Genomic DNA, 21,864 nt, shown 5'->3' on the forward strand with positions numbered 1-21,864 from the left:
AACAAATATTTTGAACGTATGATGCTTTTAGAGCTGCAACAATTAGTCAATTGATCGAACAGATAACTGATTGGCAACCATTTTGATGATCGACTAGTCGTTTCAGTCATTTTTCAAGCAAAAACTCCAAACATTCTCTGGTTCTATCTTATCTAATGCAAGCATTGCGGTGTTTCTTGCAGCAATGCTTGTAAATAGAATATTTTGGGGGTTTTAGACTGTCGGTTGGACAAAACAAGTCATTTGTAGATGTCACCTCGAGCTCTAGGAAGTTGTGAAAGGCCCATTTCAATATTTTCTGCCAGTTTATAGACTAAACGAATCACTAATGAAAATAATGATCAGCTCTAGATGATTTTGATTTATTTAAATAATTTTAAGAAATAAATGACACTGAAATGATAATGTCCATCTTTGACAGTGAAAGTGGGCTGGAACAGATAACATGTGAGAGTGAAATATAAATTTCATTTCTACCAACCAGCCACATTTGAAAATGAAATATGGGATTAAATTTATGTTAAGATGGACATTTGTTGCACTAAACTCTTAATTTTCCAATTAAGGCTGAAATTTGACTTGAAAAGAACAGTCTGTAGACTGTTGCAACATACATAAGAAAAACTTAGTAACAGCTAGATGGCTGAACAAGAGCACAGTGTCAACATCATAGCTCAAAGGTGTTGCGTATATACCAATCAGCCACAACAGTAAAACCACAAACTGGTCTTAATGTTGTGGCTATATGAATATAGCTCAGCCTCTCATGTCTTCCATTCAAGATGATCCCCACAGGACCTGGATAATTTTGATCACTGGCTAGCCCAGCCAAATTCGAGAAACCGTCATTTTGTAGGAGATTGGGAGAGAAGAATTCAGAGAATGTCCAGGATAGGTTCTGCCCAAATATGCAACCTAAAAAATCTCCTGTTGCAGAAGAAAGCGATAAATGGTGTGGTGGTCATGTGTAGCCACCTCCTCTTTTCCGTCTTTGCTCCTGTTTTATTACGCATTCCACTGAGACTGTATGGCTTCGCTTGTGTGTGCTTGAGTGTGTGTTTTCAGTCCGAGACGCTAGGATCAAATAGGCTGCCTAACTGTTCCTTACTTGGGTCGGCTTGATTTGCACTCTGGCCCTGACATTTATCATTCAGCAGAGTTGTGCGTCGGTATGCGAGTGTGTTAACCGTCCTGGGGGAAGAGAGTGATGGTGGTATGACAGCTCACATCTGAAGCTGTGAAGTGTTAAGGGGGGGGATGTCTGAAGGTATGTAATGTGTATTCATGTATACAGCCATTTCTCAGTCCAGGGAGATAGTGGGGCAGCCCTCACACCCCTGGCTGTTCAGCAGTGATGAGTTGGGGTGTGTCTGTGTGTGTTTTCAGTTCATAGCATCGCCCTCACATCTCCGGCTGCTCCGCATTAACTGGCTGGGTTCGGGACTCAGGCGACTCGTAGCGCTGATGGAAGTTTCTTTTCCTCAGCTTCTCTGGGGCTTTTCTCCACAAAACAATCTCCTATAGACAGAGGCACAGGAATAAATGCAGGGAAAAGTACAATATTCCCAATTAAAAAACTGGTATTAGACAAACAGGTGCATATAACAGTAGAGAAATTATGTAATACAAAAAAAATAAAATAAAAGGAATGTAGGAATGTATATGTACTTGAAGGGGGATAAGGAAAACTAATCTGGAAAACACAAAGGGAGTTTTCTTGTAAACAAACATTCAGGGTTTCTAACTAAAACACACTGTGTGTATCCTTGAGGTTTAATAAACATGTTACATGCATTTCCTTCCTCATTAAACATTTGATATTTAATATTTTAAATAGTGCTTTGTTTGCTTGGTAGCAGTTTTCTTCTTCATTGGTCATTGATCTTTGTTGTCCAATGCTACGTTTAGCACAACCAACTGTCGATCAGCAGAACAGTGTGAAACCACCAACTACCAACTGCCCTTGTGGTGTGCGTCCTTGTGCACTTGAACTAGGGTTGGGCCGGTAAACCAGTTTGATACTAAGCCAAACACCAGACCACACCAGTATACCAAATTTTACCACTAGGTGTCGCACTTGAGTCTGCAGAGGCTCCAAAGTTGAACATAATGAGACTGAAAGAGCCCATAAATGAGAGTGCAGCAACTCCAGTCCACCTGTTGCCGGCAATGCACCTCTAAGCTGCGTTATCAACCACCAATAAACACAAAATAAAAAGTGGAAGCAGAGAATGAAACGGCACCACAATCAGCAGGGACAATGAGTGATACATCTAGTTTTATTTCTCGCAACAACCATTCAACTTAGCTTTTCTTTCTCTAAAGATTAAAATAATAAATAAAATAAGACCTTGGCCTAGTTTTCTTTGAGACTAAGTCTACCACGTCTCCTCTTGTCGTCACCCCAAAAACACATGAACTTACTGGTAAACAGACACGTGTGCTCTGCGCATATTCCCCCCTCCCTCTTTTGAAAGTTGATCTCCTTAATTTTGCCGGCCTCCACTCTGCAGTAAATTGCACAAGGCTCTTCAGACCCTAATGGCTCCGTTAGTCCGTTTATAAACTAACATAATAATACGTTAATTACGTTGTCATATTGCTTATTACTAATGCAATACAAGTTGGATTTAGTGCAGTGACACTGTCAGCACAAGTTGTTGATGTAGGCTACTTTTTCCATTTGCCAGACAAATGTTGGTTCAGCCTGTTTGCATAAAATGAAACCGGTTTAAGCTCCTGCACCAGCACGGACTGGCAAAACCGGAAATCATCCCAACTTTAACTTACACGATACAAGAAAACGTGCCCCACTTGTAAAAACATTGCTCTATAATTCTACCAGTGTTAAAAAATTCCTCTGGAGTCACAATTGGAAAAACCATTGTAATCAACTTGTCATAGACAGATATTAACTGTATATCAGAAAACGTAATTCAGCTGCTGCAGCCCTGCACATCTGTGACAGAGAAGGTAGTAGCAAAGCGCCAAGACACACAGATATTAATGTTACAAATGATAAAATATAGGATAACGCCTCCAGGGAGACAATGCATACCTGTGTAGGTAAGATGCAAGATATACAGGTACAATTTCACTCACGCTCGCTCACACGCGCACACGCACAACCGCACACACACACGCACAGCTGGCTTATGAAATATAATATGACTGAAAGAATAATCTATTAAAGTGATCTAATGTATGCAGAGTGTCTTATCTCGCTGTAATCAACAGCTTTAATGGAGATTATAGAGTATAAACTATAGTTTTCAACATCAGTGTCGATATAATATGGCACTAACGTAATAAACTTATATGGTTGTTTGTGTCATCTTAACACAGACAACAACAACCAAATTAACCATATTTTGATTTCTACATAGACAATATCAAATAAGAGATTAAGTAAATAAGACTAAAAAAAAATATACATATATATATATATATATATATATTATATATTCATGTATACTCATTGTTCTGGAGAAACATAAAGATATAAACTCACAGATGTAGAATAATATTGCTGTGTGTGCAAGCGTGTTACCTGTTGTTTAAAGTATCTTCTGTCCTCTTCATCCACCAGCACCAGATTAAGGAAGTAGCGCACAGAAAACTTCTTGTTGACATCCCTCATGGTGGGTGTCAAGTCATACCCTGCAAGGAAACAGAAGATGTGACAGGCTGTCACTGAAACTTTACAAAGTAAAAATATGCCTATTTAAATGTTTTAAGAGAGAGATGTTAACAGGGAAACTGACACCCCGATGATTTGAGGTTACAGTACATCAGCTGATAAGAGAGAAGAGCTCTTACCGGCCAGAAACAGTCTGATAGGGATTGATTCTCCTTTAACTGGAGCTCCATCCATGATCTCATACTTTGCAACTGTCTCCGTCTCAGTGGTAGTACTTGGACCTTAAAAGGAGGACAAAAAGTTTATTAAGTGAGTAGGCTATAATAAAGGAAAGTGGAGCAAAGGTGACAGTTTCTTTGCTCTTACTGGCATCCCAACTAGTCTTCAAAAGACAAAACCAACTACAGCCTTTTACAGCTAGAGAAACCTCAAATGTGATGAAGTACAAAGTTAGCACAGAGTGATGCACAGAGGGTCCACACACACTTACCATCCATGTGTTTGAGATCTAGGTTAGTTACTCTTTACATATGACTTGTGGATTCTTACCGATGCCCGTTATCTCCTTCTTGATGAGCTGTAGCTCCATGTGTTGGATCTTGATCCTGACCAGCAGGAAGTAGATTTTCCCAACAATCACATCCTTAAGGTGGTATCTGGTAAAGAGACACATCAAGAGAAGCTGCTCAAACTGATGAAGGGCAAGTCTTATTATTAGACTTGAGGTTTTCTATGGCAGCGAAAAAGACTTCAATAGAGAAGTCAAAGCAATATTGATCTCACTTGGATTTATTGTATTCAAACTCGATGTGAAGACAGTCCTCTATGCCGACCTCCATCTTGATTGAGTTGTTGACGTCTGGATAGGTGGCTAACTGGTGGACTATTAACTCATATTCCTTCACCAAGTCAGACAGACGACGTACTATTGTCACCCTGAGGAAATACCTGCAAGAAGAACACAGGCACCGCAAGACTCAGACCAAAACAATGCATGACATGCTGTCCTCCAAAGATGATGCTTAATGGTATAAATGTTTGACAACCATATCAAATTTGCACGAAAAAAAAAAGACATTGCATTTCTCCATCGCAGGTGCAGATAACTCACTCAAAGAACCCAGAATATCATACTGTTGATTAGTCCGTGAACTTTTCCTATACTGTTCATTCAAATTGTCAGAATTGGGCTGATCACAAAAGCTCTGCTGTCTGACAAACAGTGAAAAAACCGAAGGAGAAACTCTTAAAATAGTCACATTTGTGATCTTGTAGCCACCACAATGTTTGATATTTTTACTTGATTAATAACAAAACAAATTGATCCCTTAAAAAAATCATTATGAATGTATTTCCTGTGTATCAAATAATAAATATTAATAATAATTATACTGTAATTTTAATGTGGTAATTGTAATCCGAGAACTACTGATATCAGTACCAATAACAGCAATATATTTATTGAACCTAGGTGGAAATTTTTGTTATTGTACCCCACCAGTGGGTTAACAGCACAAGATGGGCTAGAGAAAGGCCCCCTTGCAGACTGTCTGCTGCCATAAGATTGAACCTGGATACTTGATACTTAAGTTCCCTGTCCATCCAAAAACAAAGTCGGACTAAAACACATGGGTTCAGAGTCACATATAAAATATACCACATGTGATTAATAATACAGTAGAAGCTGCAGTTTGCCTCATGTCAAACTGTGCTATGAGTATACCTTAGCCTGACGTTCGCTCCAGTATAGGACTCGTAGGGCTTCTCCACCTGCATGAACTCAAAGTCGTAACTTCTGTTCTGGGTGAGTTCTCCAGGTAGAGCCAACTCTTTCACCAAGTCCACAAACTCATGGGTGTTGCTCTTATCAGAGAACAGCTCTGAAATACAGCAGAGTGGAATTTTGAGTTGGAGGAGGTCTGGTTGGTGTTTTAAATCAAAACTGCATAAACTTGTCAGAAAAGGAAATTTACTCCTAAACTTCAGACATTAGTTTTATGTCCTCCTGATTCCATGCTCTTTCATCACACTGCCCCCACCACCACCACCACCAAAAGCACCACCCCGCCGTTAATACAGTTTGAGGAGGGTTCAGCTCTACTATAGCAGGCTGCACATGATGACCACATGCTCTGTTAAACCTTTCAGTCACGTGAGAAAATCCTACTGTTGAGTAGTAGTTTTCCAGCTACAAAGCCCAATGCACTCAATTAACATTTCACATTTTTTCATGGAGCCAGTTGCATAAGGAAACTTGGAAGTTTTAAGTGTTAAACAGAATATGTCCATCAGCACCATCCTACTAACGTCAAAGCAACAAAATGGTTAGGTTAATTTCTTGTAATTATAAATAACAGTTATCTATTCATACCTCTTGCCAAGGACAGGGAAACAGAGTGAGAACAGAGAGTTAATAATGAATGCGCAACTTTAATCACGCTCACCTATCTGTCCAACAAACTCGATGCGGATGCCCTGATGCTCGAGCCGCTTTCCTCCCTGCTTCACATTTAGATTCACCTGGAGGGAAAACATTTGTATGAACCAAAAAGCATGTTGTCACATTCATACTTATTACCCATTTAAAATTCAAAATTTTATGTTATTTTGACAAAGAAAATGTATAATATCCTCTCCTTAAAGAACACAGACTATATTTCCAACAAGAGCTATTCCTTGTTACCTTAGTTATTACATACTGCTGGTACTGTACTTATACAAATTTTTGTTAAGTGTTGGTTCAAGTGCTTGTCCAAACAGGTTTAGATCTTTAGAAAAACCTATTTGATGACAGAAGGCAAATAGTCAATCAGGTAAAAATTACAAGTGAAAGTAATATTGAATAGACTCCAATATTACTTAAAAAAACAGATATATCAGCTGATACATTCACAGATCCTAAACATAGCTGCCCCCCCACACACACACACACACACATCCCCCGACTTCAGAGCAAATCTAGCACACACATCAAAAAAATCTTAATTTCCTCCAGATAAAGAGAGGATCTCACAATAGAGAGAGAAACCCATCATCTGCTGACTGAGTTCCGCTGACTAATACATAAAACAACAGCATTTACACCATGTGCAGGACACCTTACTAAACCTTGTGGAGATCTGCACCCTGCTTAATATATAAAGTAAACTCAGTTTACCTTGCCAGATACAGACTCTCCGTCGTAGAACAGGTAGTGTTTCTCTACTTTCCCATCCTCTGTCTTCATCTCGGCTGTCTTTCTGTTCTCTGCATCGTTCAGCAGTACATCTATCTCACATACAGGCCCAAACAAACCTCCCAGGAAACTCTAAAAAAAACCCAAAACAAAGTACATCACAGACAACATTGTTTTACATATGTAAAACCACAGGCTATTTAAAATCTACAAATGTTAAGTTAACTAGTTTGTGCGCTGTCAGAATAAAAAGATGACTAAGCATTTATTCACAGTAAATTAGGATTTTCTGTGGATGGAAGAAAGACTCTTTCCTATATTAAGCACAAAAAACATGAACTGAACATTTTTTAAGTAGAATGAAAGCTGCCAATCTTTTATGTTCATCTTCAAGGTTCATAAAGTTTAAACTCGCTGGAAATGTTTTCGATTACATGTCTTCAAAAGTCTAGGACAACAAAGACAAATTAACACAAAAAATATCAGTCAAGTTCAAAGACATTGCTGGAAAATCCATGATCAAAAATTCCATGTGGCTTTTTTGATCGAAGAGGCTGAAACACTATATCACAGTTTTGCAAATTGCAACGAGAAGGAAGCAGACTCTGATTAACATCCCTCACTGTGTGCACGTGAATGGCACTAATGGGTGTGCCCTGGACACTACCATGGTCTGAGATTATAACCAAGTAAATCCCATTAACCTGAGTCCCAGTCCATACTCACGGAGAGAGATAAAATCCGCTATTTCCACACTAACTCAATCACGCATCCCCGTTGAACAGCTACATTATTTTCCTCTGAGCTGGCACAAAGTCACAAACGCATGCTTCAACGTGCAGGGGCAGCAGATCTGGAGGAACTAGCTCAATTCTGGGGATGTCAGTTGCGACCAGACACTAGTTGGAAACAAGTGGGATATTTCCAGTTGTCGCATCCCACGAGAGGATGCATCTACAATAGCCGCTTAAATCGCCAAAATCAACTTAAATAGCTCCACAACATAACACTATTTGGTCGTTAACCAATTAAACTAATAAGCAAACAATTTTATTCCAACTTGCAAATGCTTTAAACATAAACCCATTAATGTAATTTAAAGAGTTGTTGCTGTAATTCAACATAAGCTCTTAACACTGTACAACTTCACGTTACATCGAGTTAACCAGCAACATTAGCTAACACCGACATTTATTGGCTCCCCTGCAGCTTTCAATACCGTTAACATAAAAAAGTTCCAATTACTTTAGTTATAAGCTAGTTATCACGTTTAGTTAGTATGGTCATTTACCATAAACACAGCTGCTAAGCCGCTGGCTAGCCAAAACAAGAGTGAGAAAGTAGGGACGGCCTCGTAACGTTACTGATGCTAATTCGCCCGACCCAGCTAGCTTTCCTGTCAGCTTTAAATATTAAATAGCTGCTGTCAGTCGAAACTTCGAGCCCATGTTGATGTTGGTTATTTCTGAACAAACACCCGAGTTCACTTCAATAGCCGATAATAGTTTTTACTTGTTTTTCTCACCATCTCGGCTGTGTAGACAGTTAAAGCTAACAGCTAGCCTCGCTCCGTGTGGCCAGTCTGCCTGAACCAGGAGGTAGTACTGAGATTTACCGTCATGTGACCCGGGTCATATATATGTGTGTGTGTGTGTGTGTGTGTGTGTGTGTGTGTGTGTGTGTGTGTGTGCGTGCGTGCGTGCACGCGGGACAACACCCATAGAACACAGGCACACTACAGACATTTAAATAATCAGAAAAATTATTAAGTGAGTCTGTAATTAAAACGGGGGCATAAATCAATTCACCTAATTACTTTGTTTGATTATTTCATAATGTTACTATCCTTATTTAATTTAGCGAGAACTCCAGAAACCACAGGACAATACCCCCTTTAATCAGAGCCTGATTGATACCAAATTATTGATGCCGATAGCACGAAAAACACAAACACAAACTCTCATGTTGTTAGCGGGTATAAAATTTAGAGCTGGAGCAGCAGGCTCAACTCATTAAATCCTTGTTTATCCAGACCTGAGACTCACAAATTTCCTAGCTGACTGAAGACACATGATTAACAGTTAGCAGAACAGATAACAGACTGGTTAGGATACAATACACTGAAAACACTAGTGAATACTGTTGTTATAAATCCTTTATTAATAGAAGTATTTCAAATGCAAATTAGACAACGCAGAACATGTTGGAATGCATACATGTGCATACTACATATTTTCCATATGTTCCAGCTCACAGTGGTTAAGATTGTGTAAATCCATTCCTGAGGGGGTTTTGGTTTTCAAGATTCTCTTGTTCAACCTTGCAGACTAGGCGTTCCCAAGACAGGCTGCACAACCCTCCTGGGTAAGTGTAAAGTGTCACAACATTTGAGACAAATGGGATCAAATAATATAAATAAGTCTTTGTTTTTTTGTGTCATAAAGGAACGCATGCCTCATAGCTCCAAAAAATGGTTGGAACCACATCGAGTTAGCAATGTATGGATAAAAGTGTCATGTTATTGCACTGGTATTACTATTATTTGAAAGCATACTTCAAAGTTTATATAAAAAGCATATTCCAACTTACACATCTTTTCCACAAGAAAGCACAAATATAGGTCCCTGCCAACTTGAACTAAATGAAAGTGTGTATATGTCCCATTTATGCAGACCATTCTTTTACTTTGGCAGATACTCTTACATTGTTCACGGTTGTTGAAGAGAATCATTTTCTCAGTACAGTACTACTGAGAATACAAAATATATATTTGGGCTTTGTCAGTCTCTGAGCGACCAAGTTTTTCCACCACCAGGTGGTGATGCAATATTTGCTTTACTATTTGAATAGACAGGGTGGAAATAAAACAGATGCTAGCCTTGTGCATATATGTGTGTGTCTGGGAGTGGGTGGGTGTTCAGTCTACAGCTGCAGAAGGTGGTCTTCTCTCAGCTCCTGCTCTGCTGGCTTTGCCTGACCAGCCAGAGACCTGCTGGGGAACAACCGCCTCATGCCCTTCATATCGCCACCTGCAAGCAGAAAAACAAGGAGAGATCAGACTACATGGAGCAGTGGAAAGGGGGGGTGGACTTAGACATGAAGCAGAAGTGAAAAACTCAAATTACCTTTGAATAGGTCCGTGTCTTTCTCTGCCCAAGACTCCCCAGAGCCTGTCTCACTTTCTGCAGGCGCAAAAACCCGGTCCTCCGTGAATGGACCTTCAGATGCCGAGCCTTCATAACCACCAGAACCTTCTTCATTCAGAAAAACCACAGGTGTCTCCCCCTCTTCACCAGTCATTGGCATTATGTCCTCTTTCTCCTCTTCCTCCTCTATCTCTGGACTTTCATCCTCCACAGGCTCTGCCTCTCTGGAAACAGAATGAGTAAGATATTGAGAAATAGTAGCTTTCTGTTTGACAAGGCTTTCTAACATCATCACTTCAGAAAATAATACCCATTCTCAGTGACATTCTCACTGCATAACACACGACGAGGAGGAGACACAACTTCATAAACTTAATGCTAGACACAGCATTAGCTTGGCTGTATTTGAACTTGTGGAAAGTTTCCGAATTCAGCTTTAAAGATCCCCAACAGACATGTTTTAAGACATATAAAAATACTATAAAATCTGTGGTATGGATTTTCCACAAAAAGTTGGCTACTGCTATACTTCTACTACTACTACTACTACTACTACCAAACTCTTAAATGCACATTTACTCCCTTATCCTCATTTAAAACCCAGAACTTATGAGTATGCAAACATTTTTTCATTTCCAAAGTTTAACATCAAGATGCAAAATATGTCCTACTTCATTCTACAGTCCATTCTCAGAGTATGTGTGGAGGAGGTGAAGTTTCCACATCACACTTGTGTTAGTTGGTAAGTTCCTCTGTGTGTCTTAGGCTCAGCAAATGAACGTGAAAACCATTTTCTTGTGCGCATCAAATCACTCCGCACAGTTCCATTAACAATAATCAAAACACATTTGTGGGTGAGGGTGGACTGTAAGGGAAGGGTGTTGGGTGTTGCTTTGTTTATGCTTTTACTGACTAATGATACTCTTCATGCTGAGGCTGTTAATCCAAAAAAGGACTGAGGCACATTTACTGTTTTGAGCTTTTGGTTTTTTTGCTTTCAAACGATTATCAGGAGCAGGTAGATGTGTAAGGAAATACCAATGAGGACACAATTAGGCAGTTCACGTCACTGGCATAAAGACACTACACACCCATGGTCCTCCCGCATACTGTAGGTCTTTTCACTTCTTTACCCTGATCAGACCTTGCCTATAGACTGTGTGGGCATGTACAGACGGAGCTTGATTGACATCTGTCTGAGCCTCCTGTTAGCATTGTGTTACATCTTTAACATGTTTACTGGTTCTTTTATTCCAACATACCTCAGCCTGACTTCAACCAGTAGAGGGCCTTTAAACAGCTTCTAGGATAAACCGTCAATAGATGTCAACACCTGATACTCTCAGCCTCATGACCTGCTACTGCTGATGGTTTTAAAATAAAACTGGAAGCCGAGTCGATCCCTTGGATTTCAACAAAGTCAAGATTTACAGAAACAGCACTGACTTAATCGGACTTGAACTGCCTGCGTCATTCATAATATTCTGCTTTGTAGACAGATTTTTTTTAAGGGTTGTTGAAATAAATGAGTCAATGTCAGATATCACACTTTCCAGTTTAATTACTTGGTTACTGTGTCCCTTTTTACATGTGATCTGGTACTTCTCAAACATGACTATCAGACCAGTGTGGCACATACAAAACAATAGACCAGAAGCAGCAGCCCACCAGGCGTCACAGCCCACTTCCTCTCAACACTTCCCTCTTTCTTCCTGTTCAAGGCGAGCTGCAAAACTGCTGCTGAGGTCCTGGTGTTGTAAAGCAAGCTCAAAGTGATGTAGGCCAGATAAGACTCATTTTCAATCCACTTTAATTCACTCTGTCTCCAACCATTACTTACACTTGTCACCTTCTGTGGTCAACACTCCTGGTGTTTGACTGTTTTCCTATATGTCTGTCTGCCGTGTAATCCGTATTAATTTATAGCATTGTTTATTATAGCTCTACAACCACGTCATCTTTTTGATCATACCAGATAATTTTATATGATCGGAGTGGCTCAGTGGAATAGCATTCAGTATATGTGCAAATATCTCTGTCATCCACCCTTTCAGTGCCTCTTTGCACATATCATATAGAGAAAAATGCTTTAGATGTGATGTGTAATATGAAGTAGTGGTTTATGGAGTTTTTCTGTGGAAGTCTTGTAATACAGCAGTGGTTGTAATACAACAGTTAACTGGGTTGTTACTTCTGCCAAGGAGGTTATGTTTTCACCCGTGTCTTTTGGTTTGTTTGTTTATTTTTCAGCAGGATTACACAAAAAGTACTGAAGGAGGGATGGGGCATGGGCCAGGGAAGAACCCCTTAAATTTTGGTGTGTATCTGGTTAAAAGGGTGGATTCAGAAGTTTTTTTGTAACTTTCCTTAACATGCCACTCTAGTTATTCATGTGGAGAGTATAAAATGCTAGAGCCTATTAAACCCACTCAAAACACACTGTGTGATTACAATAACATCGTAGATGAACCGACTGCTGGTTAAAAATATGATCTGGGGTAAACTTTCTTTTTTTTAAAAAAAATATATGGTCATTAACTGATAAGATTAATGTTGGTTAAGAGGAGCTCTAAAAGAGGAAACTGAGGGCTAAGATAAAGACTGTGATACTTTCTCAGCAGTCACACACACATTAAAACATAAATTTTTACACGTACCGTATGTGCTAAATACAAAAACACACACACACACACACACACACACACACACACACACACACACACACACACACACACACACACACACACACACACACACACACACACACACACACATGCATTCCCTTACTGGCTCATTAATTCCAGAGGGCCACTGTTTTGAAGCTTAACCAAATTAAACTAAATGGAAGAATCTGGACCTAGAGTCTAAATAAAGAGGATGGTTTGAATTCCTCTTAGGTTCAAACTATTGAAAATATAATTCCTTCACAACTGCTACTTCTTCCAAAAGAGGCATTGGGTGGGTTTTTTTTCTTTTACACTAAATAAAGCTGTGAGGAACTTGGTCATCGGGAGATAAAAAACTGATGCACTTTTCACACCAAAGGCTAATGGGGGTGTGGGTGTCTATATGTCCGCACAGGGTACTACCTCTGAGTGGGTTATGCTTTGCATGCCTTCAACCAGATACTAAAGGAAATGATTTCCCGTGAAATTATGTGCATCTCTTCAAACAAAATGGTAATAGCATTAGCGCTGCTAAATGCCATCTATTTTTTTAAGTTTATAACTTCCCATGACAAATATACTTTAATGTTTAGATTTCGAATGTAGAGCAGAATCAGAGCAAAATATGTGACAGAAACATAAAAGTAAGTCATGCAATGAGAGGATTTGCACCCGCATAATTATGAATACATGGTATCCATCTTAGTAGGCTGCTCCTACAAGATGCCCTGAACTGATTATACTCCCTCTTTACTTTACACAGAGCACACAGAGCTCAAGTATGCTTCCAGAAAGCACTTTGAGCTAAACAGTCCCTTCACCACTAACACACAGACACAGCATAAAGAGGAAAAGGCCAAAAGTAATTTTTCATTATTATTCTGCTCTTTACAGCCCCTTAGATACAAAAAAAAGTTTATAAGTATTTTCAATTTTTAACATATGACACCTCTAATTTCCCCATCTTTCCTAGGGTAGGTCTTTTCACGACTTGCATGTACCATAAAAAACTCTACCTTAAAATAATCTGGATAAGGTTTAAATAATTTAATAATAAAATAATCAGTAAAAAACCGAAATAATCTGGACAATATTATCTGTTTATGCTGAGGAGAAACCGATATTTCTCATTTTCATTACAAACTACTGGGAAGTGACGCAAAACCGGCCACAGATCAACATGTACTGCTTTAAATTTGATATATTCCTACATTCTGGGACAATGTGAAATAGACCATGAACTCCTCAGATCTCTCCTATTCCAGCTCTAACCTCCCTGCCCGCTCCCGCTGTTGTCCCCTCTGTCTTTTCTTTATCCCTCCACGTTGTCTTCTATTTTGGCTGTCCTTGGCCACCTACCTCACACTTACACATTCTCTCTCAAACACGCAGCAGATGAATACACACAGAGATACACCCAGAACGAGGTTGTGTTGCTGGAGTTGTGTTAACCAAGGTAAGAGATCCAAAGCAGAATCAGAATTTCTATATCTAAAGACTGCATTGATCTGACGACAGCGTATTATATTATGACAGAGATGCTGGTTTTGTTTTTCCAGACTCCTTTTACCAGTGAAGTGAACTCACCGCTACAAAGACACTCTCACGTTACTCCGAGCAAATAAACCATCACATCCCAAGCTTGTACAGTCCCTTAGAGATACACACAACACGTGGGCACTTACAGATACTGTGCCTGTGAAGCAGGCAGTTTGGCTGGTAGGTCGGGACTCCATGTCATCTCTGGACTTTCTTGAGTCACACAGTTGGCCTGGCCACCCTCAGGGTTACATCTCACAAACTTATACACAGCAGTCCTTGGAGCTCCTAGAGAGAGAGAGCAAGCGTCACTGATGTTCAATTTATGTTTTTTTATGATGATTTTATGCAACAATTCACTTTTGTCAGAGTGTTCTTGGGCAACAGGGGTATCAGTTAGACAATTAGGGTTTACTGGTTCCACGTTTGTAGAGTTTCAGGAGATTGCAACATTATTCTGCAACAGAGTAAAGTAACAGTTTGCCTTATGGGCTTCAAAGCTGTTTATTCTCTTCAGAAATGTGATAGAATAGGAAGTAACGGAAGCTGTTTCTCTTCACATCGCAGCAAGTTGATGATGGAGCTTATCTGATGCTAAAAGCATTACGAGTTATTTTCTGCAAATATCCTGTGTAAAGGAACAAGCTGACAGCTACGAAGTGTTTCATTGCTACAGTGAACAAGATAGCGCAATTGCATTAGCTGCCCTTCTACAGTTTGTAAGACAAAGTGCACATAATACTAAATTCATGTTTATCAAGGGAACAGTTCGATGAGAAGAAAACCTGTACAAGTCCTCTGTCAAAATCCCCGTTTCCTGTTTTGTCACACTGATGACGAATTTTCTCAATGTTTTAAAAACAACAACGTTTTCCTCCTGAAAAGTCGATGCGTGACATTTCTACATCACACCGGCATCAATGCCAAAGGAAATCTATCAATAGCTATGACATAGGCTATTAATGTATGTGTCATTTGGAAATTTTGGTGATTAAGATGGGTGGCATCGCTTGTCAAGTAGTTTGAATTATTTATGTCAATAAAAAAAGAAAAAAAAAATAGTGGGCCTAATATGCCCTGATGATAATATTTTGACTGAGTGTAGGTTTTGGTGTCGTGTGCCTGTCGGCCTCTGGCTTTCTGGTGTGCGTTTGTGTTATTTGACACCCAAAATAAAATAAGGTGTCATGTTATGATTACATTTTTAATCTTTACTCTACTGAATAAAATCTTGATTTAGCTGCTGTTCTTATCTCGGCAATGAGGGGTTGCCTGGTCGGCAAAATCGAATTATTCCAAGAAGAAAAGATGAACCACATCAGGGCATCACAGGATTGCTATTTTTATTTTTATTTTTTCATTTATTATAGGGTTTCCCCATGTGGGCTCCTTCCTCTATAAAAAAAACGACACTAGCCTACTTGTGTCATGGTGAGAGTCCAAAAACCCCCCTCACATGTACACAGATTTCACACAGGAGCCACATAGAAACGTTGCTGTTTCAGATTTAATAGGAAACTAGCCCAGACGGGGGTTCTCAAATATCTCGCCCTCATGAACCTCAACCTTTGCTCCAATCAAAACATGTTGTGCTGGCCAAAGCGAGTATTTGAGCTGTGTGATCTCAGCCTCTACAAAGGTCTGGATACGGGCAGGCTGCTTGAACAGGTGGGGAGGATGTTGAGCCCAACAACGAGGAGCCTGATGTTGAACAAATGGGGCGTAATGAGTCCCTTGCTTCCAGTAATAACATTATGCTAACACAGAGAGTAAAATGCCGGTGAATCAGAAGAGTTTCTAATTTTGCTTGGCAGTCAAAGACCCCTGATGGAGCCCTGGACCCCAGGTTTGGCTCTGCTGTCCTGAGGATGTTCCAGGAACTCAGCTGTTGAGCTGTGAACGGCCTTTTACCTGTTCCCTCTACAACCTGTCGTCCAAATAAAGCCCAAATAAAGCCTACTGCGACGTGTATCCCCGTGGCCAGAGTCACAAGGCAGATTTCCCAATAAGAAAGGATCGACTTACCCTTGCCGCTGTGCAAGGCGAGGCAGGAGATGGCGAGGAGCAGAAAGAGTTTCATTCTCAAATGTGTCTCTCTTTAACAAAAGCAGGAGATAAAATGCGAGACCAGGGGCTTCTCTACCCAGTGAGGGAAATAAGTGTGAGCTGCCTCAGAGTCAAACTCCCCCCCTTGGAAGAGCTCAGCCCTCCGAGTGCGTCATGGTTTCCTGAAGTCTGCTGGTGTAGAAAGTGGCTGAACATCCTCAGTGGAAATTTTCGCATCAGCTGCCTCACAGCATCAGATAGATAGGCGTTTGCGTAACTTCGCACTTGGACACTTGGGGAAATACCAGAAGATAGGGGGCCAAGATTCAATCGGTCTTTCTGATGAAAACCACCGAGAGGGAAGCGGCAATTTGTTACAACTGGCCGCGGATTTATTTTGTGTTGAGATAAGGGAGAGATAGATAGTATCTCTGAGAGTTTGTTTCTGCTAGTTGTTGGATTCACTTCGGTTCAATTCTGTTCAGTTGGTGCGAGAGGCGATTTTACGCTCTCTTCGTGTGCGTGTGTGTGTGTGTGAGAAAGAGAGAGAGAGAGAGGTTTGTGTTTCACCCCGTTACTTTTCTTTTAGTTTTGGTTTCATCCAGCCCAACTTTGCTTTCTTCTAGCTTCACAAGGATAAACAGAGAAAAGCAAGTTCGTGCTGGAGCGTAGGGGAACCTGGCGTGGGAGTCACTGCGAGTCCTAAACCTTTGTGATGGACGAAACACTTCCACCCCAAACAGCCAAGTCTCCTCACATACCTACTGTAAAACACCTTACTACTGAGCGACCTCACTTTATAGAGTGATACATTGTTCTTCAGTACATGCTTTTGTGCGTCTGCACCTGTTTTTCATTGTGTGTGTGTGTGTGTGTGTGTGTGTGTGTGTTTTGTCTTTTATGTGTCTCCACATGTCCTGCAGACTTATAGTTTATACGCATGTTTGTGTTTGTTGGCATGTTTAACGTAATAAAGGACGTTTTTATTCACGTTCTGTACTTAATTACATTTTCCAGGTGCGACTTTATAAGAATTGGCATTTGCTTCAGTCACATTTCAGAGCGGAGCACTGTACTTCGTACTTCACTTCTGTGCATTGAATTACCAGCTATAGTTACAAGTTATTTGCCAAAACATCTTACAAATAAGATGTATGGTCTGCTTATAAAATGTGATGCATTTTGTAGGATAAACTACCCAAACAGCGAATAAAGTAGGTCCAATTAGTCCCTACTTTACTACATTAAAATGCTGCTTACACTTGAAATCATATATATTCCATTAATATATAGATGATTAATATAACACTCTGAATCGAGCCATGCTGCCTAATGAATAATTTAGTTTTGAAACTTTAAATTCATTTTGTTGATTATACATATTGCCTTTTACTCAAGTACATTTTTTAAAGCAAGACTAACATATATTTATACACTGTGGTAATGCAATTTTTACTAAGTAAAAACACTGAATACTTCCTCCACCACCTATGTTTGTGTTTTTAATCTGTATGTGTTTCTTTCTGTGATGTAATATTGTGCTGGTAAACACAAGTTGAGACACTTCAAGTTTCGCCACGTGGTATGCCCTGGTGCCTCGGGCAGGTGAAGCATATTTATAAGGTTAACTGTATTGATAATGCCTAAGAAGTTACTCAGGATGCCCCGGGCAGTTGGGGGAGGAAGACGCACTGTTTGAAAAAAGTGTGGTGTGTCAACACATGTTGCAAGCATGTAATGTGACGTGCGTGTGATTTTAAGGAAGCGTTAATGACGGATGTATGGTCTAGATTTCGGGTGTTGTTAGAGCTGTTTGTCATAGTTTCACAGCGAACACCAGGGAGGGAACCTTGGATCAGGACACTCACTAATGAGCAGTTACCGCTCTACTGTCAGTTGATAGCAGATCAAGAAGAAACAAAGACAATGATTGAGTCACTCTGTACCAACACAAATTCATTGGAATATGATTGTTTTTCAATCTTACAAAATGAGTACTAGAGAACACCTGCAAGGTCAGGCTGTGTTTTTTAGCTGGTCAAGTAAACACTATCTTCAGTTATTATTGCATTAACCATGGGCTGTGGCGTGCAGTGGTATGGCGTGTCACAAGGAGGGTTAGATTATGTGATCACAACGAAAATTGATAAACAGCAAAACAAAAAAGGGACTGCTACAGGTCATTTTATAATTTGAGAGTGGCAAAGGGTTTTTTTTTTAACATCCCTCGAACCTTAGTATTTCTTTAAATGACCCCCTCAGGTGTGTCATCATTAAAAATGAGGGTTTTTTTTTTAACATCCCTCGAACCTTAGTATTTCTTTAACTGACCCCCTCAGGTGTGTCTCTGTACAGTGATACATATATTATGTATATTCTTAATTTGCTCCTTCCAACCCTAAATTGATTGAAAATATCACTTTTATATTGAATGAAATATTCAAATCCATTTTTTCAAGCTGTACCATAGGAATTTATTTAACGCAATGTTATACTCATCCTTCCTCTATTTACTCAAATTCTGTCAAAAGTAGATTAAACGTGAAACAAAGTTCTGTCGTTACGTCTATACTTGCATACTGTGCAATTGTTGTAATTGTTCATCAGTTTTTTCCGTTAGTAGTGAAGAGAGGAACTCAGCTGATAATGTCTGTGGTCTTGTGATTGTCACATTTTATGAGACTCAGCATTTTTATCGCATCATCTCATTGCACCTCTCAATTTTTTATCAAAGGGTGTAATGATACCACACAGCACAAATTTTCTTTATGATACAAAAACTAAACCTAACACTCAATTAGCAGGGTTAGCACAGAAGCAGTGAATGAAAGCCAGTCAAAACCAGACTCTCATCATTAATAAATCTTACATATTTGGGTATTTCTCCATCCTCTGTCCTGTCTTACTGTAATGCTCTTTTGCATTTGATTTCTTTCCATGTGTAGGTTATGTGGTGTCCTTTCTAACCTATAACAGTCTGACCCATTGACCCCGTTGTGTGTGTGTGTACATGTTACTTTCAGCACTCTTTCAAATATTTGTTGAGTTCTTGTTCTTGTTCTGTGAGCTGAATACTGCATTCCTCCCTTTGACCGTTACTGTGTTTGTCTAACTCCTCTACGTCTTCTATGTCTCAGTGCATCTTTTTCATGCCTATTTCTTGTCTATGTTAGACAAGAAGAGAAGAAGACCCAGAGAGAGAGAAAGAGAGAGAAAACTGTTTCATTTCAGCTGACACATGAGTATGATGCTGTGAAGGAAGTGGTAACTTCAGTTGCTATCATTTTCCCTCAGGAAATGACACACCAGCCTGCCCATCTTGCCTCCATGTGCAATCACACACACACACACACACACACACACACACACACACACACACACACACACACACACACACACACACACACACACACACTGTACGTGACATATTTATGTGACACATTTATCCACTTACATACATCATTGCACACATAGCATGTTTCCAGTAAATGCTCCTCTGGTCTCTTCCACAATACTCAATACTCAAGAAATTGAAAAGGCTATAATCCCTATACAATCACTCATATCTGATATATTATGTATGATATATACAGTAAATATTGTAAATCTACAGTAAATAATGCAGCAGCCAGTATGTCACTGCATCTATAAAAAGTCAGCTTTTATAGTCATTCCCAAACCTGTCACATTAGGTGGGATTCAAGTCCATTGTCTGAGAAACCAGAGTTTATTGCAGTAGAGACAGCTCAAATTCCACACTTTCAGAAAACACACATTCAGAAACACAGTAAAGGCGCACACAGTCGTTAACATATATACAAACACAGCAGGATCATCTAACTAGACTTGTCTGGGCTCCACAGAAACAGTGGAGCAGTGACTGATAACTACAATAAACTAATGTCATCGGTTTTTCTTTAAAGAAACACGGTAAGTCTAAGACTAGATGTATGTAACTCACAAACTGTAACCATGCCACAGTTTGTCATACACAGCAAATTGCAATGACATTTCCACTTGCCCTCCACTTTTGTTTCATCTCATTTGTTGGCTGTTCCCAGTAGTCTGACTCAGAATTTAGTGGCTTGACAATACCGTGTGTCTGTGTGTGTGTGTGTTTTAAATGAAGCATCACTGATTCATAGGAAAAGACAAATCTCAGCAAAAAGCAGCAGCCCTACAACTTTGAATTTTTTGTTTGTAGTCTTGGGTATTATCTCTTTGAGGTCAAGATCTCATTTGCCAGAGACAGCTGAGTACAGCAGAAAAAAATAAGCAGAGAGAAAATATACAGAACAAACATAGCCAGTCACACACATGCGCATACAGAAAAACAGAAGCAATCACAGACATCTCTAAAAGTTTAACGTCATCCACTGGTATAAGAAATTTAAGTTCTAAAGTCTTGAATTTCTTTTTAAATTGTAATTTCAAGTCTGAAATGCTTCACACACTTCTTCATAACTTTCACAATGTGATCCATTAACATCAAAAGATGTTAATGTCACCTGACGTTTCAGCAAGCACATCTGTGGTTATCATTGGTATTTGATAAAAATAAAAAATAAAAAAATCTCACAAAAAATTCCAGGAGTTTAAGTTCACATTCTTAGGCTCAGATACACAGATGAGAATATGAATGTAATCATAAAATGATTATGAATCTGTGTGTGTTTTTCCAGTGTCTTGGTGTTGAGCAGTTATGTCAATACACGTTTTGACATCTGCTTTTCTGGCAGAGGGATACAGTGAACGTCAGGTTGCTTCCATCCTTAAAATTTCTAAGACGGCGGTTCACAAGAACAAGGTCAGGCAGCAGACATTGGGGACAACAAAGCTACAGACCGGCAGAGGGCGAAAACGACTCTCCACTGACCGGGATGACCGTCAACTCATTCAAATGTCACTCAGCAACCGTAAGATGACATCAAGTGACCTACAAAAAGAATGGCAAATGGCAGCTGGAGTGAAGTGCACAGCGGGAACGGTTCGAAACTGGGGGTGCTTCAGCAAGGCTGGAATCGGGCAGATGCGTCTTTGCGAAGGACGCATGAATCAAGCCACGTACAAGGTTATCCTGGAAGAAAACTTGCTTCCTTCGTCTCTGACAATGTTCCCCAACTCTGAGGATTGGTTGTTCCAGCAGGACAATACTCCGTGCCACACAGTGAGGTCAATCAAGGTGTGGATGAAGGAGCACCAGATCGAGACCCTGTCATGGCCAGCCTAATCTCCAGACCTGAACCCCATTGAAAGCCTCTGGAATGTGATCAAGAGGAAGATGGATGGTCACAAGCCACCAAACAAAGCTGAGCTGCTTGAATTTTTGCACCAGCAGCGGCATAAAGTCTCCCAAGAGCAATGTGAAAGACTGGTGGAGAGCATGCCAAGACGCATGAGAGTTTCGTTTGAAAATCAAATATTGATCCTCCAAATATTGATTTCTCTTCCTTAGTTAAAAAACATTAGTATTGTGTTGTTTAAAAATGAATATGAACTTGTTTTCTTTGCATTATTTGAGGTCTGAAAACATCTTGTTATTTTGACCATTTGTCATTTTCAGCAAATAAATTCTCTAAAGGACAAAATTTTTATTTGGAATTTGGGAGAAATGTTGTCAGTAGTTTATAGAATAAAACAAAAATGTTCATT

The 21,864-nt window shown here is 39.7% G+C and overlaps 2 protein-coding genes across 2 annotated transcripts; both read right to left on the reverse strand.

Annotated features, from left to right (window-relative positions):
• Positions 1-8,418, reverse strand: vps26a (VPS26, retromer complex component A). The gene is made up of 9 exons (XM_040135910.1): positions 8,341-8,418; positions 6,798-6,947; positions 6,085-6,160; positions 5,364-5,520; positions 4,424-4,588; positions 4,190-4,296; positions 3,820-3,921; positions 3,551-3,660; positions 1-1,518 (listed from the first exon to the last, which is right to left on the reverse strand). The coding sequence occupies exons 1-9, from the start codon at positions 8,341-8,343 to the stop codon at positions 1,402-1,404; spliced, it is 987 nt and encodes a 328-aa protein (XP_039991844.1). The 5' UTR covers positions 8,344-8,418; the 3' UTR covers positions 1-1,401.
• Positions 8,419-8,952: 534 nt separating this feature from the next.
• On the reverse strand, positions 8,953-16,334 carry srgn (serglycin). The gene is made up of 4 exons (XM_040137209.1): positions 16,192-16,334; positions 14,313-14,454; positions 9,941-10,185; positions 8,953-9,844 (listed from the first exon to the last, which is right to left on the reverse strand). Exons 1-4 carry the CDS (start codon positions 16,244-16,246, stop codon positions 9,738-9,740), a joined length of 549 nt encoding a protein of 182 aa, XP_039993143.1. The 5' UTR covers positions 16,247-16,334; the 3' UTR covers positions 8,953-9,737.
• Positions 16,335-21,864: the final 5,530 nt, after the last annotated feature.

This window comes from Xiphias gladius, chromosome 1 (genome assembly GCF_016859285.1).
Source record: "Xiphias gladius isolate SHS-SW01 ecotype Sanya breed wild chromosome 1, ASM1685928v1, whole genome shotgun sequence".
NCBI lineage: Eukaryota > Metazoa > Chordata > Actinopteri > Istiophoriformes > Xiphiidae > Xiphias > Xiphias gladius.